At 40.3% G+C, this 16385-nt stretch overlaps 1 protein-coding gene across 2 annotated transcripts in view; it reads right to left on the minus strand.

Annotated features, from left to right (window-relative positions):
- The window catches only part of LOC136874717 (probable cytochrome P450 305a1), a 221527-nt gene extending 205430 nt beyond the window's left edge, over positions 1-16097 (minus strand). Inside the window, exon 1 of one of the 2 annotated variants that reach the window (XM_067148370.2) lies at positions 15996-16097. In XM_067148370.2, the coding sequence (XP_067004471.1) occupies positions 15996-16089 (94 nt within the window). In that variant the 5' untranslated portion in view covers positions 16090-16097. The remainder of the gene's footprint in view (positions 1-15995) is intronic. The other variant, XM_067148371.2, reaches the window with a different exon arrangement.
- Positions 16098-16385: the final 288 nt, after the last annotated feature.

Genomic DNA, 16385 nt, shown 5'->3' on the forward strand with positions numbered 1-16385 from the left:
GTCCTAATTTTAAGTGCAAAACCACCATGGGTTATGTTCATGGAGAGAATACACTTGTATTCTTCCTTATTACGGAAAAGTAGCGTAGCTAAACTCATAATAAAAGCTCTGCTCCCCTATACCAGTCAGAACCGGTCTCCCGTTGACTACCTCTCGTCATTGAGATAACAAGTCCCAATGAGAGTAACTTTTGAGTAGAATATACTCAGATGCGAAGTGAACTAAGTTAAAATCTTCTCCGATGTGTAGACATAGAATGAATAAGTATATAAATGAGAAAGTCCGGCTGTCCGAATGAATGTCCTTTCCAGCCCTTGTCGGTGGTATTTATCGGTTCACAAGTCTCCTTCCATCAGCCATATCACATGGTCCAGTAAGATTCGATGTCTCATCCCTTCTCCCTTGTATAGCTGTGCATCCATCACGTTGCTTCATTACGTTCATTCACATAGGCTGAACTTTCCCGCTGAAATAAAGCGTCTCGAAGCTGAGTTTGAAAAGTGGGTGTTAATAATGTATCAACTGTCTTTTCATGAGGTGGAGAGGGTAAGGTCTCTCGTAACCTCGATGACGTACTTTTCCTGGAACTGGGCTGAAATTAGCCTGCTGACTCTGGTCACCTCACAACGGCTATTGGAAAGTTTACTGCAAGTTATAAATATGCGTGATGTTGAAATACTTTACCCAATAATTTGTTCCTTCAGAATACGTTATAGCCGCGATACAAAGAAATGAAATGATGATTGAAATGGATGATAAAAGCCCTATATATATACATATTAATTTAAAATGACCTATCAGTGATTAAATATATACATATTATCAATTAAATATATAGTTCAATAATTAAAACATTCAGTGATGTCCCAAACATCACATTCGCCTCTCTGAGCCTGAAACAAGTAGTACTTCGTTGAGGGCTCACACCCACACATTGCCACTTACGTTACACTTGTTCCCAAAACAACTGCACATTCATTCATTACTGTATACAACACAACACTATTTTACAAAATTACAACTTGATGATTCTACCTACAACTTAATAACAGATAATATATAACACTTCAAAATTTCCATTAAAACACAATATTACAACTTAGCGAGGTTCTGATGTCTCACTTTCTCAAATGTTCGTCATCTCTTGCTGATTTTATGAATCCAGTGTATGCAACACTTGACAATTCAATTTAGCTCTGTACAAAATTTACACAAACAAAATGCATCGTATTACTCTTTCAAGTGTTTATACGTTCTTGCTGTATGACTATCACTTCACACACGCTAACACATTCACGTGGTTTTAGCCTAGGGTAAAATTATTGCAAGTCTTTATGAAGACATAATATAGTCTACGGTGAATTTACAAATTTTAAACTGCAATATTAATGATCCTCGTTATATAAAATCAAATACTAGATTACCCATACATGGCGTCACGTAAAGAGAACAGACGTAGCCTTGGTAATGAACTCGTGTTAATCGTATACACACATCGTGTAGCAAGCAAAACAAAACTTGGGAAACTCCACCTACCAGAGAGCAGTCACTCCACGCTGCGACAGGTGTATATTATGTAAGAGATAAGCGTGGCCAGGCTCACTGACCTATATTCCAGCACTATGGAAAATCCACAGGACTCGTAATATATTTACGTAAACTCCGAATGTTGAATGAACCCAATAAAATGCAATCACCGTCAGATAATTTATAAGCACAAGGTCCTAGTTTCTTATGTATACGATAAGGTCCTTGATATAAAACTCCAGCCATATCATCAATAAAAACCGTGGCGAAATCCCCTGCCACATCACCTAATGCAATATTTAATGCTCTAAATAAGGCTGCAGAACTAGTCTTCGTACCGCAGGGAACGCGCTGAAACTGATACAAGCTGTACTTATGACTAAATGCTGTCAGAGGCCTGTCCTCTACTCTCAAAGGAATCTGCCAAAAACTACTTCTTAAATCAACAGATGAAAACCATTTTTTACCCTCAAAGCCCTGAATTAACTCTTCAATAGTCTGTGATTTTAACTGGTCAGTACAAATACGTCTATTCATATCTCTCCCATCAATGCAAAGTCTAACGCTCCCATCACTCTTAGGCACAACGATTAAAGAATTTACATACTGGCTATTAGACACTTCAATTATCCCATCAGCTAACATAGCTTGTATCTGATCGTCAACTGCCTTGGCATATTTGTGTGGGATAGCATACCGTGGCCCGCTGAAAGGACTGTCATCCAGCAATGAAAAAGAATGTTCATAAACATGTGTTTTACCGGGTTTCTTAGAAAAAATCTCAGCGTGTTCACATAACACTGCCAACAATTCGTCCCTCTGGACTTCCTCTAATTTACTGTTACTCGCAGCTTCAAATAATGCATCCTTCTGATCCTCTTTCAACCACAACTGGCATAAATTAAACCCCTCACTGGGTTTCTCCTCATATCTAGAAACCTCAATAACACTCCACATAGCACAAACATTCGTTTTCCTCTGAATTTCATTTTTCAGTTCGAGTTTGACATACTTATTATCCCACTTCAGATTTACCGTTGCATCATCGTAATCTAGCTGAGCCGATTTTAAAGTCAGCCAGTCACATCCCAAGATGAGATCAAATACAAGGTGAGGAATAACCAAACATACCTGTACTGAAATAAAACCCTCTATACAAATCGGCACCGCAACCTGCTTGCATATTTGTTTCGACTTCTTACCAACAGCTGTAATAATGAATGTAGACTTAACAGGCATCTCTTCCATCATAATACCCTGTTTAACTAAAGAGTCATACCATTCTGAACTAATACATGATTTCTGACTTCCAGTATCAATTAACGCGTGAACATACGCCCCCCAAACTTCTAATTGAACCACAGGATTAATCACTTCATCACCCGAATCTAAATAATTATTATCTGTTTCACACATAAGGTCTTCCTTAACATCTAGGTCATATGGCAATAGTTTCATAACACAATTCCTAACTACTTCCTGGTAAGGCTGGAATTCTGACCCATCATTACAGCCTGCATTTAGTTTAAAGGTTGCGATCGTGTACCTACACTTGGCTCGTCAGTACCTTGTCCTCTGACTTGTTGGGCATTTCCCGTTCTATTTTCAGATGCGCCACCCCTACCGTTATGCCTTGGCTGAAACTGATTACGATTCTCGTAGTTTGGCTGTCTCCTGTTGTCCCTTGGTTCACTATGAGGAACAAAATTATGTGCGTTTCCTGTTCTATGCCCAATGTTTCCTAGTGCATCAAAACTCCCTAATAATTGCTCCATTTCCTGAATAGTTTTAATACTTGCATACACGCTGCTTCGCGTACCCTGTCTGGAAAATGTCGTAACAGTAATCTGACTACATCTGAATCGGCCGTGATTCCGTCTAAATTCTGGCAAATCATAACATGTGACAAAAAATACTCAGTCATAGAGACACATTCATTATGTTTGAATTTCCCGAATACTACCCTTTCTCTTTCACGGCTTTGAACGTTTTCGTTCCAGTATTTGTCTGTGAACTTCGTCTTAAATTCCTCCAGACTTTTCATGTTACTTTTATAGACTGAAAACCAGGAACGCGTCTCTCCCACAAAAGCATGATCAATAATGTCGATCGCCTCTTCCCAGTCCATAAACCCTTCCTCAATCCGTTTCTCAAACCGTTTTTCTACTGTTTTCAGAAATTCTAGTGGGTTAGTTTGTTTCCCATTGAACTTCGGTAATTCGATTTCCTTACTGCAAATCCCTCCACGACTTTGCCTCTCAGTGTTACCTTGCCTTTCTCTTACTTCTCGTCGTATGCGTGCTTCTGCCATCGCTATGCGGTTATCTACATCTTTATCTCTTCTTTCAATTTCATTCACTACAGTGTTCTGTTTTTCTTTCAATGTCTTAATTTCCACTGCATTGCCTTCTACCATCGCAAACTTTTCTCTTTGTTCCCTAGTGTTGTTTTCTATTATACACTTAACCGTATCGATCTTGTTTTGTACCTGATCTTTAAATTCTTTTATTTCTTCCTTTTGGATCTCAACTTTATTATTAATACTTGTCACCTGTGTCTCTAACTCCTTTCTAGTGTTGTTGCTTTCTTTTTCCATTAATCCCAACAACTCACTCCTCTGCTCTACAAATTTCTTTTCTACCTCTTGTTTGTTTTGCTTAGTTGTCTCTTTCTGTTCCTCTATCTGCTTGTTAAATCTTTCATTTTGCTTAAATAATTCTTGTAACTGTTTGCTATGTTCGTCCATCCTTTTATTAGCTTCGAATTTGTGTTCATTCAATGCCTTACTCAATTCTCGTTTAGTTTGTTCTACTTCATTTTTAATTTCTGATTTAGTTTGTTCTACATCTGTTTTAATTTGTTCCAATTCATTTTTATTTCAGATTTACTGTCCTCTATCTTACTCAACATTAACTGCATCATTTCAAGTAACTGATTATTATTACCCTCACTGTTAGGACTAACCTCCGCCTCGCCCCCCATCGTACTATCGTCTGAATCTAACGTAACTTCGTCATTCCTACTCTTATTCCCTTCGCTATCTTCGCTCCTAATATCAGTTTCCTCCTCTACACATTTATCTAACTCTTCCTTAGAATTACTTAAAGTACTACCCTTCAGCACGTGTCCACTACGCAGCGTCATGTCTTTCTCCTCTTGCTCAGCCATGTTACCCCCAAAATCAAACACACAAGAAAATATACTGTGGATACACAACAGTTACCCCCAAACTACTGATTTTATCCTTCTATACCAGTACTTAATGATTTACGAGCCCCTCAGTTGTGGCGACAATATGTGACGTACCCACTTTGCCCACAGATGTATGACAAATTTATAACGTGGCGGGTCACTTTAATATTAAAATAAATAAATGATATGTCATGGTTTCTCCAGAAACAGTATCCCAAGGGCGCCAGTCTTCAAGCTTATGGCTTGAAAACAAAAGTAGATAATTAATAATAATAATAATAAATAAAAAATACGTAATGAGACTCAAAAAACTCCCAGGGGTGGGGTGAACGGAACACAAATCATTAAGTACACTAACTTGGAATTTAAGGATCATTAATAATCATTTCATAAAATATAAATTAAAACAGCTATTTATTAAGATGAAAAACGTGACGTAACGGCGTATTAACGAAATCTGAACTTACGGAAGCAAAAGAAAAAGTGAATGAAATTAACTCTAAGAAAGTGAACTGTTGCGCGAAGACTTGCAGTAACTTATGCCATAAGCTCACCAAATGTAGACTCTGTTGTCTTGAAGCTGAAGATGGGTGGATCTCTCGTACAGGCTGCCTCATCTGTTGTTGAATTCCAGTCCTACATCCACATTTCCTGTCCTCAGCACTTCCTACTGTACTCCTTACATAAAGTCGTAATGAGTCCTAATTTTAAGTGCAAAACCACCATGGGTTATGTTCATGGAGAGAATACACTTGTATTCTTCCTTATTACGGAAAAGTAGCGTAGCTAAACTCATAATAAAAGCTCTGCTCCCCTATACCAGTCAGAACCGGTCTCCCGTTGACTACCTCTCGTCATTGAGATAACAAGTCCCAATGAGAGTAACTTTTGAGTAGAATATACTCAGATGCGAAGTGAACTAAGTTAAAATCTTCTCCGATGTGTAGACGTAGAATGAATAAGTATATAAATGAGAAAGTCCGGCTGTCCGAATGAATGTCCTCTCCAGCCCTTGTCGGTGGTATTTATCGGTTCACAAGTCTCCTTCCATCAGCCATATCACATGGTCCAGTAAGATTCGATGTCTCATCCCTTCTCCCTTGTATAGCTGTGCATTCATCACGTTGCTTCATTACGTTCATTCACATAGGCTGAACTTTCCCGCTGAAATAAAGCGTCTCGAAGCTGAGTTTGAAAAGTGGGTGTTAATAATGTATCAACTGTCTTTTCATGAGGTGGAGAGGGTAAGGTCTCTCGTAACCTCGATGACGTACTTTTCCTGGAACTGGGCTGAAATTAGCCTGCTGACTCTGGTCACCTCACAACGACTATTGGAAAGTTTACTGCAAGTTATAAATATGCGTGATGTTGAAATACTTTACCCAATAATTTGTTCGTTCAGGATACGTTATAGCCGCGATACAAAGAAATGAAATGATGATTGAAATGGATGATAAAAGCCCTATATATATATATACATATTAATTTAAAATGACCTATCAGTGATTAAATATATACATATTATCAATTAAATATATAGTTCAATAATTAAAACATTCAGTGATGTCCCAAACATCACACTCTTACCCACGGTCCCGTTCGCCGCTTAAACTGTCTGTTGCTATGTGAAGCTCAGTCAAACTTCTTTTCCAGATGGCATCCATTACCTTTCTCATCTCATTAGGCATTGTTCTTCCTGAGCTTCCATGCTCCAATGTATATATATTGTCTTAAGATCGTACTCCCAATCCTTCGATGTAGCTTCTTGAGTTCTCACGTCAAGCTCTTTATTTCTCAAGTTCAGTGTTTCTAATGGCCTGGCCCTCCTGGATTGCGCTTTCTTGTTGTATTCGTGTAAGCTAATTTCATTTTATGTATTTATTTGTGTATTTCTTTCTTTATTTATATATATTGATTTTTCTTTCTTTACACGTATACATTACAAGAAACTTAGACGTTATTGTTCTCCATCAAGCGAGTTAGCCGTGCGCAAAGAGACCGTGCGGTTAGGGACGTGCAGCTGTGAGGTAGTGGGTTCGAACCCACATCTTTCTTTCTTTCTTTCTTTCTTTCTTTCTTTCAAGTCCGCCTGATGGCTATGATCGTCAAGGCCTATATAGTCCGACACCATGGTTAATCGGTCCAAGTCCTGTTTGTCGAAAAGATGTTCCCCATCAGAATGTTGGCCGGTAGAGCAGGAGAGATGGTGATATACAATTGCTCATCACTAAATTGCGAGCTAAAAGCCTGGGTTCAATTTCAAACCTCTCCGCAGTGCTAATATGGAGTGAGGGCATATAACGCTCTTGATGGTGATTCGTCCGTCGGATGGGGGACGTAAAGCCTTCAGGAGACCCCTTGTTGCTATTCGGCTGGGGCAGGCTATATGCCGGCACCGGGTTTAATCCTCTCCCTTCCTACTATCATACATTACGTCATTAATTCCATCTCATGAATTCCTCTGATGAGGTCGGCGCCAGGAAGGGATCCAATCTTAAAACTCTACGAAGATTCATTTTACGACCCCGTGGAGAAACGGGACAAAGATTGGACATAATGAAGCGCGTCTACGAGTCGACAACGTCTGAGTGACCTGCTTTTCTGAGAGGAATCAGAAAAATCTAACTCTGATTAAATATAATTGGTTAGTTTGCTGTAGTAAAAGCAAGAACACTCACTATTAATTTCAATTTCTTCAATGAAAATGGTTATGATAAGCAGATGTGAAAGATAAGCTAAAGACATTTGTACTTAAATCGCATGTCTTGTCCGGGCGGGTGTTGTTGAGAAAAACAAAACTGAAATAGCAAACGAGGAGGCTTTAATTTCTAATCACCATAAGGGGCACACTCGATGTTCCTTACGCGGTCTTGAGTTTGACTGTGCCGAATATGTTTACGGTATATTGAATAGTTTGGGGAAGGAACATCACAGCTAATAAAATATGTATGTTCAGTCCTCAGCCCTAAGGCTAGTTGGATCCTCAACAGCTCCGCCATCAGCTGTAATAGATGGCCTTGGCATCACTGAAGAGGCATGCTAGGGAAATGAGGAGTGAGGTAGTTCCCCGTTGCTTTCCTAACCAAGCCAGAAGTTGCCAAGCCCACTGAAATGCATGCACCAAACGACCCTATGAGTAACATTTTCACTCCATTCATAACAGGGACTGGCTGCATAAGGAATGGCATTACTAGCCTCGCTCATACCTCAGTCACTTTCATATTGATGATAATGATGATGCTTGTTGTTTAAAGGGGCCTAACATCGAGGTCATCGGCCCCTAATGGTACGAAATGAAATAACAAAAAATTCAAATTCATCCACTGACCAAAATAAAATAAAAAATGTCATGAAGAATGAATGGATGGACATGAACCCTACGAAAAACAAAAACAAACAAACAAAAACAGTGGATCAGACTCAAAAAGAAGGTAGTTAATTAGAGTATTACTAACCAAGGGACCATTTATTAAGCACAATGATGCTTGATGTCTGAAGGGGTGCTAAATTCAAGTCTAAGGCCCCATAGAATGGTACATGTCGCGAGTAAAGTAGAACCATGGTATTTGTCTTTTTGGGGTACTGATCAAAAGTACGAAGACTCACGGTGGTCCACACAAGATGGTACTACTCACAAGTATTGCAATTCGTACAGGGAACGCAGACCTATGGTGTTGCTCACACAATGGCGCCACTCATAGCCAACGCAAACCGGTAAAGTTCCTCACCTAGGTTACTAGTCACGGACGCCGGTATTCCCGTGGTGTTCCTCACATAGTGGGTACCAATCACAGGCAACGCTGACCCACGGTGCCACTCATATAGCGGTACAACTCACAGGCTACGCCCAGACCCGCGGTGTTGCTCACATGGGTACAACGCACGGGTACTGGAATCCACCAGGCCAGGCTTTTTACTGCAACTTATCACAAACCTATTTCGTACCAATTTAGTGATACTACTCGCAAGTACATACAACCCATGGTATTCCCCGCATGATGGTACGAATCAAGAGTAGTTTCGTGGTTCTAATTCAATCAATCCTTGGTCGCCCCTTGTAGTCGCCTCTTACGACAGGCAGGGGATACCGCGGGTGTATTCTACATGTGCGTCCCCCACCCGCAGGGGGTCACTTTCATATTGTCAAAGCCAAGGATAAGGGTGAGACTGGTCAATGAAAGTAACAAAATTGCTCTAGCCTATACCAGAAGACTTAGTGCACTGTAAACACTAGGTCCCGCTAGCAAAGGCACAGTGTAATGATGTAATATTTAATTTATTTAAAATAGGAAAAAGCCAATAATGATGAGTAATATATAATTTAGCCTAAAACCCGATTTAAGATTGGGGTGGGGGGGGGAGAGGGGGAGAGAAAAGACGCAAAAAGATAAAGTTATCACAGCATGCGGTCGGCTGTCTTAGCCAACTTCGTAGGCAAGAAACGGGTGCTGGCAGATGGTGAATCACCCGCTCCAAGTCCGGTAACTTATCACTGTAAGTAAATAACTCCCTTCACATGTTATTGGTCACTTATCACTGTAAGTAAATAACTCCCTTCACACGTATACATTACAAGAATCCTAGACGTTATTGTTCTCCACCGAGCGAATTGGCCTTGCGATTAAGGGCGCACACCTGTGAGCTTGCATTCGGGAGACAGAGGGTTCGAACTCCACTGTCGGTAGCCCTGAATATGGTTTCCCATTTCCACACCAGGCAAATAATGGGGCTGTACCTTAAATAAGGCCACAACCGCTATCTGTGTCGGTGCGACGTGAAGCAACTACAACAACATATTTTCTCCAATTTTCAATCAATCATTGTCTTTGATTCAATAATCTCTCAGTAAATAATGAAAATAATAAAACTTTACGTCTCACTAACCACTTTTTCGGTTTTCGGAGATGCCGAGGTGCCGGAATTTAGTCCCGCAGGAGTTCTTTTACGTGCCAGTAAATCTATCGACAAGAGGCTGACGCATTTGAGCACCTTCAAATACCACCGGACCGAGCCAGGATCGAAATTGCCTAGTTGGGGTCAGAAGGCCAGTGCCTCAACCCTCTGAGCAACTCAGCTCGGCTATAATAATAATAATAATAATAATCTACCATTTTTCCCACTTCCGTGCGGTCGCGGGTGCGAACTGTGTCCCACATGTGGATTTGTCCCTATTTTATGGCCGGATGCCCTTCCTGACGCCAACATGGAGGGATGTAATCACTGTTGAGTGTTTATCTTGTCGTTGGTAGCGTAGTGTACTGTCTGGATATGAAGAGGGAAGTGTTGGCATAAACACAAAACAGAAGAATTAATCAGGCAGAGTTAAAATCCCCGACCCGGCCGGAACTGAATTCGGGACATTCTGAACCGAAGGCCTCACCGCCCGACCATTGTCCTGTTGCTGTACGGTGTCGGGTATGAGGTGAGATGAATCTTCATAGCGACATTTTACGACCGGATGCCCTTCCTGACGTCAAACATTTCAGAGGAGTTAATGAGATGAAATGAATTGAAAAGGGTGAAAACGGTGCCGGCACATAGCCTAGCCCTGTCGAATAGCAGCAAGGGGTCTGCTGAAGGCTTTATGTCTCCCATCCGACGGACGAATTACCATCAGCAGCGTGTTATACCCTTACTCCATATGAGCACTGCGGAGAGGTTTGGAATTGAATCCAGCTGTAGAATCCAGGCTTTTGGCAAGCAATCTAGTGTTAAATTGCATACCACCCAGTGGCGGCGCGTGACTTTCGTCACTGGGGGTTCAACAGAAGGAAAAATCCCCCCTTCAATATCTCCTCTCCCCCCTGTCACCTGTGCCATGACTAAGTTCAAAGAATGGGCATAACGGTGAACATAATGTGCATGCCTAAAGGCCGGTCTCCACTGATTAACATTTAACAACATGTTAAAAGTTAAAAGTGTTGAATGTTAACTGGTGACACCATCAACATGTTAAACTTGACTTTCTTTGTTTATATATAGGTAGTTCATCATATCAATTTGCGGTAATATATTTAGGTGGTGTCTAGTATTTTCAAACAAGGAAAATGGACTCAGATAAAGAGGATTTGGCCTTTGTTATTACCACCGTTGCTTCTTGTTATGATTTAGAAATGTAGTTATTAGATACATTTTCTCCCCTCATCCTGCTCATTGCTTCAAAAGCAAACCTCCTTGAAGTATAAACTTCGTCCGCTCCCGCCCCCTGACTTTTTCTGATTTTTTTTTTGCAATACTCCACTGTACTGGGAGCGGAGGGACGCTAGTTTTTTTTTATGCACTCGCAGGAATAATTATAGATAATTTAGAGTTCCTGGAAACTGTCGGCTTTGTTCGCTTTATCTCTGTATTTCTTTGATGAGACATCCCACAAACAAGGCCTTTCTACTATGTCATTAATTAAGTCCAAAATAATCTTGCTCCACTCCATTTCTGACTATAAATTTTAGTATAGTGCAGAGAGAACGACACACGTGCGCGTACCGGTACTGTATTTGTAGCTTATAACAAAGAGAATGAGTGTTGCGGAGTGCTGTAACTATAATCCTGCTTCACGAGAAGCACGTCGTTTGCGTCGTCTGGCTATATGTTGACATGGAAACGGCAAGGAAGTTGCCGAAGCTGTGCCAACATCTCACGAACAACGAATTGACTTGACATGTTTTCCACTTGGAGCGGAAAACACGCCAACATGTTAAAAGTGTTAACCTCAACATTCTGAGTTAATATGCAAAGTCAATTGGAAGACACAATCACAATATACATGTCAATATAACATGTTGGTGTTAAATGTTAATCAGTGGAGACCGGCCTTAAAATCTTCCCTGATGAGAACTTGCACCCTGAATGGTGACCACTCATTACATTTGCTCCATCGTAACCTTGTGAAATCAACTTATCTGGACTATCCACAACTTCTCTCAAAGAAAATTTTAAACACTTTGCTTTGTCTTAGCATCATGACTAGAGGGTGAGAGGAAACCCCAGAATCTTTCAACTGGCTTACCATTGGGAAGAACGATAACAAATTGTGCTGTAGTTGATATATCGGCGTTCTCATCTGCGATTACCGAAATGAAGTGCGCTGTGGTGATTTATTTTTTTCTTTTCTCACGACAGATTTCATACATGAACGAAAGTGAATCATTCTGAAGTCTTTCTAGGTGCCTTTGAAAACAGTAGCTTTGGACAGATGGTCTCTTAATGCAACGTCAATTTCAGTTCATGCCCGCGCAGTGCCATCTCAAACGCGCCACAGAACTTTACACAGCACGTAACGATTTTTTCGTACTTGATCGTTGTCTCTTTCTACAGACTGCCTGAAAGCACAGTCAAATTACTGACGGTTATCGTGTCTTCTCAGGAGATCGAATTGTAACTGGGCAAGCATATGAGATTTATAACTTTTGTGTTTCTTTACTTTTTTGAGACAAATGTCCTAAATGTACCACTCCGACTTTGGTCTAAGTCCCTTCGCCTTCATCACTCATGTTTTATATAAAAGGAAAACAAATCAACATGTTATTACTTTCGCACCCACAGAACCACTCAATTCTTTTATATATAGCCTATATATCCATTCTGAATTTATGCACGATTTCATTACTTTTACTTTTAGGATGTCCGGCTCCATGGCTAAATGGTTAGCGTGCTGGCCGTTGGTCACAGGGGTCCCTGGTTCGATTCCCGGCAGGGTCGGGAATTTTAACCATGATTGGTTAACTTCCCTGGCACCCGGACTGGGTATATGTGTAGTCTTCATCATCATTTCATCCTCATTATGACGCACAGGTCGCCTACGGGAATCAAATCAAAAGACCTGCACCCGGTCTCCCCGGAGACCACACCCCATTATTATTATTATTATTATTATTATTATTATTATTATTATTATTATTATTATTATTATACTTTTAGGATGCCCAGTTATATCAAGATCAGGCATTAGACGTCCGGCATCCTTAATTTTAAGTTTACGCTCAAGAGAGAGAGAAGAAAAGTTTGTCTTCTTAAGTATCATATTACTGTTCAAACTCGTTATGTTGCTTCTTACCTTTCCCTAGAACAAAGATTATGGACGCAACTACAGTTCACAAAAATACACACATGGACAAAATATTGTAACTTCTTTATATGTACTAAAAATTAAGTTTCTGAACGGCACAACAGTGCAGAAAAACACTCACACGCTTGCACAGCGTACAGTAATATTACGAATTGATAACTGTTGCAAAAATTTGTAAACACTAGCATCAGACTTGAAACACAAGTAAACTTTAGGGATGTATGTTCGCACTGTTCACAATGTTGGTAACATAATTTTAAGAACTTCTATGGCTAGGCAATTAGCGTTTTCATTGGTATTACATTCCCGCTACTCTTTGCCTCGGTGATTTTTAAGTTAATTTTCTCTCCAAAAAGTAATTATTCCAAAGAAGACAAATGAATAGATGTTTGGTAAGTATTGATGTTCAGTATTTGGGAAAAGGCATCAATTAGAATTTAGCAGTTTAATGTGACTGCTGGTAGTAATGATGCTCTTCAACACTAGCGTTAATTATGTACACTACTTTCTGCTACGTAGATGAATTCCTGTAAGGGCAACAGATGGCAGACACATACTTACCCCAACACCCCCGACAACACGACTTGAGAGAGTGGCATATTGCGCTTGCGTAAACCACGGATATCTGTTTCTGCGATATCCTGGTCTTGCCTACGTTCAGGCCGATGTCCTCCCGCACCTCGCTACTCCCTTCACCCAGGTACGGACGGAGAGATCGCCTTCCAAGGGGGTTCATTTCAGACAAGTATCCAGCCACGGAACGTGCGCAGTTCACATGAACTGAAAGCCAGTAGGCCTACGAGTATATTACGGATAGATGGGCTAAGCAAGAGCTTCGAGATTGACAAGGGGGGTTATGAATGTTAAGTAGTTGAGTACAATTTGATATAAACTGAAGGTTCATTGCTCCATTGCGCTATACCAGAAATCGCCACTGATACTACCACCTCTCCTACCCTGTCGGGTTCGAACCGGCTAACCACGGTGTCAGACCATATTGCCTTCATGTCTTTATTATCATGGCCACCAGGCGGTCTAATAACAATAATCATATCGAATCACTTGGAACACATAACAAAAAATTATCATCTCGGAAAACAAAACTAAGACATTATAACACAGCAATAAAACCTGAAACATTATACGCATCGGAAACCTTAATCATTGGCGGTAGATCACTCATAAAATAATATAGAAAAGCAAGAAAGAAAAATTGTCGGCCCAATCTGCACAGAGTGAAGTTTATTGTCATAATGAAGATATCTCAGACACTGTCAGGAAAATGAGGTTGAAAGGTCACATTCTCAGAATGAACAATGACAAACTGACCTAAAGAATTCTAAATCTTGCCCTCACACTGAAAGTCAGGACCAACTGGATAAATGAAATAGAATCAGATCTTCAGGAAATCAACATCAACCAGGAAACTATGAAGAACCGATCTGCTTTTAGAACACTAAATTAATAATCATTGTTTCGCGGAGTCAAAAGCTAAAACTAATAAAACCTGGCCAGAAGAACTTAAGAAGAATTTCAGTGAGAGGATGAAGAGATTTTGGGGAGAGAGGAAAGCAAAATCATCAGCTAAGTAAGTTCAAGCGTGCTCCTCAGTTGGGCATAACTGTGTGAAAAAAAAAATGTACTCGACTGCCCTGCGTCAGGATCCTGTGAACCTTCCTCGCTGATCATTTACACAAGGAGTCGGATATGGAAATGAAGAGCCTGGAATCCCTTTAAGTTAATTAGGTGCAACATTTACACGTATGGTTCTTTCCTCAACATTTAGTTGGTTTCGTTTAATTCGCAAAGGCAAAACTGCTGGGATGAGCAACTCAGATGGTCGATCGTGGCCCAGTCCGCTGTTACTTGCAAGTTTATTTATTTTAGCGTATGGCTTTACAGGTACAATACATACGTACATGATTCTGGAAAGCAAATTATATCTTTATGTCCAGGTTGTTTGCGTAACTGATTGTCTCTGAAAACGCACTGATGTCGCCACCATACTCTCTTTTTGGTCACTCGGTGATAATAAACTTGAACATTCTTGAAAGTGCTCAAATACACCAGCATGTTAGTACTAACAGAACTCTAGTGGGACAAAATTTTGGCACCTCAGTCTAATTGTGGAAGTAATTAGAGGGACGTAAAACCGATAGGTAACGTTAATATTTTACCTCCGTCTCGGGAATAGAGTCACAGTGGAATGGCAATGACTCTTGTTTGATTCTCATCGGAATATTAGAAGAATTCAGGTAATCGGCCCCACATGGGTAAGAAAACGGGAAAACTACTTGATCGATACATAACGCAAAATTTCAATAATCGTACGACTACTATGTGAAAAAATGGGAGTGGGGGAACCACGCTAAGGTTAGCTGTTGTCAGCATCAGGATCGTATATCGAGTGTATGTTAGGTGCAGATCCACAGTCCTATCCTGACACCCTGCCCACGAATGCGGGACGATCCAGATCAACGTTAAAATCGAACCTCAACACAACAACCACTGCAACAACGAAAATACTGCATCCTTTAGTGCAAGTAAAGCTAACCGACACTCTTATTATGTTACGATATAGAAACACATCCTAACTGGGATAGCGGGTTCGAACTCCACTGCCGGCAGCCTTGAAGTTGGTGTCCGTGGTTTCCCGTTTTCACACAAAACAAATGCTGGGGTTGTGCCTTAATTAAGGCCGTGGTCGCTTCCTTCCCGCTCCTAGCCCTTTCCTATCTCGTCGTCATTAAACGACGTAAAGCACATTGTAAAACAGACATCCTAACTGAACTTTGACAAGCGAATAAAAATTCACGAGAAGGAATAACGTCGAAATAGTGGAGATACACTAAAAAAGTAGCAGTTGAGGCCAATCAAATATACTTACAATTATTGTTTGGGTTTTACTCAGATGTGGATATAATCGAAAATTCTCTGAAAGAAACGTCGGATCATCCTACTGCAAGACTAAATTGGAGAATGATCTAGCTTAATGATTGAGTAATCGGATGAAAAAGGTTGTATATACATTCTTTAGCTCCTAGCCACAAAATAATAACGTGAGTGAAGTATCCGAACATTTCACAATTCAAAACATTCCTCAATTAGTCGGTATTTAATTCACCATTCAATATATTATTAAAAATAAACCATACATAATATCAGGATAGATAATATAAATTTTCCAAATGCAAGAGATACTGTGACTCACCTGGGGGATATTTATTCGGTCGGAGCGATTGCTGAAGAAGATACAAAGCTGCGATAAAAAACAAAGCTATACATAGAACCACCACAACAGCCATCTCTCCTTCCTTAAACACAACTGAAATGAAATGAAGGGACAGGCAATCTGTAGGGGGCCAGGGCGCATGTAGCTAGCTTGCGTTCGTCCTGCAGTCTAGTGAAGGAAAATTAAACTAAAATGATTTGCCGGTCATTTTCGTTGCCATCTCAGTCCATAATCGGAACAGAACGGTGTGTGCGCCCCTGGAACTGCATGTAATTATTATCCCTAACTACCAACATTGATTAAAAGGTAGAAGTACTTACTATTGCCTATTTAATTCTTAAACACCAAGAGCAGTTTTGTTTTTTCATC

This window comes from Anabrus simplex, chromosome 5 (genome assembly GCF_040414725.1).
Source record: "Anabrus simplex isolate iqAnaSimp1 chromosome 5, ASM4041472v1, whole genome shotgun sequence".
NCBI classification, from domain to species: domain Eukaryota; kingdom Metazoa; phylum Arthropoda; class Insecta; order Orthoptera; family Tettigoniidae; genus Anabrus; species Anabrus simplex.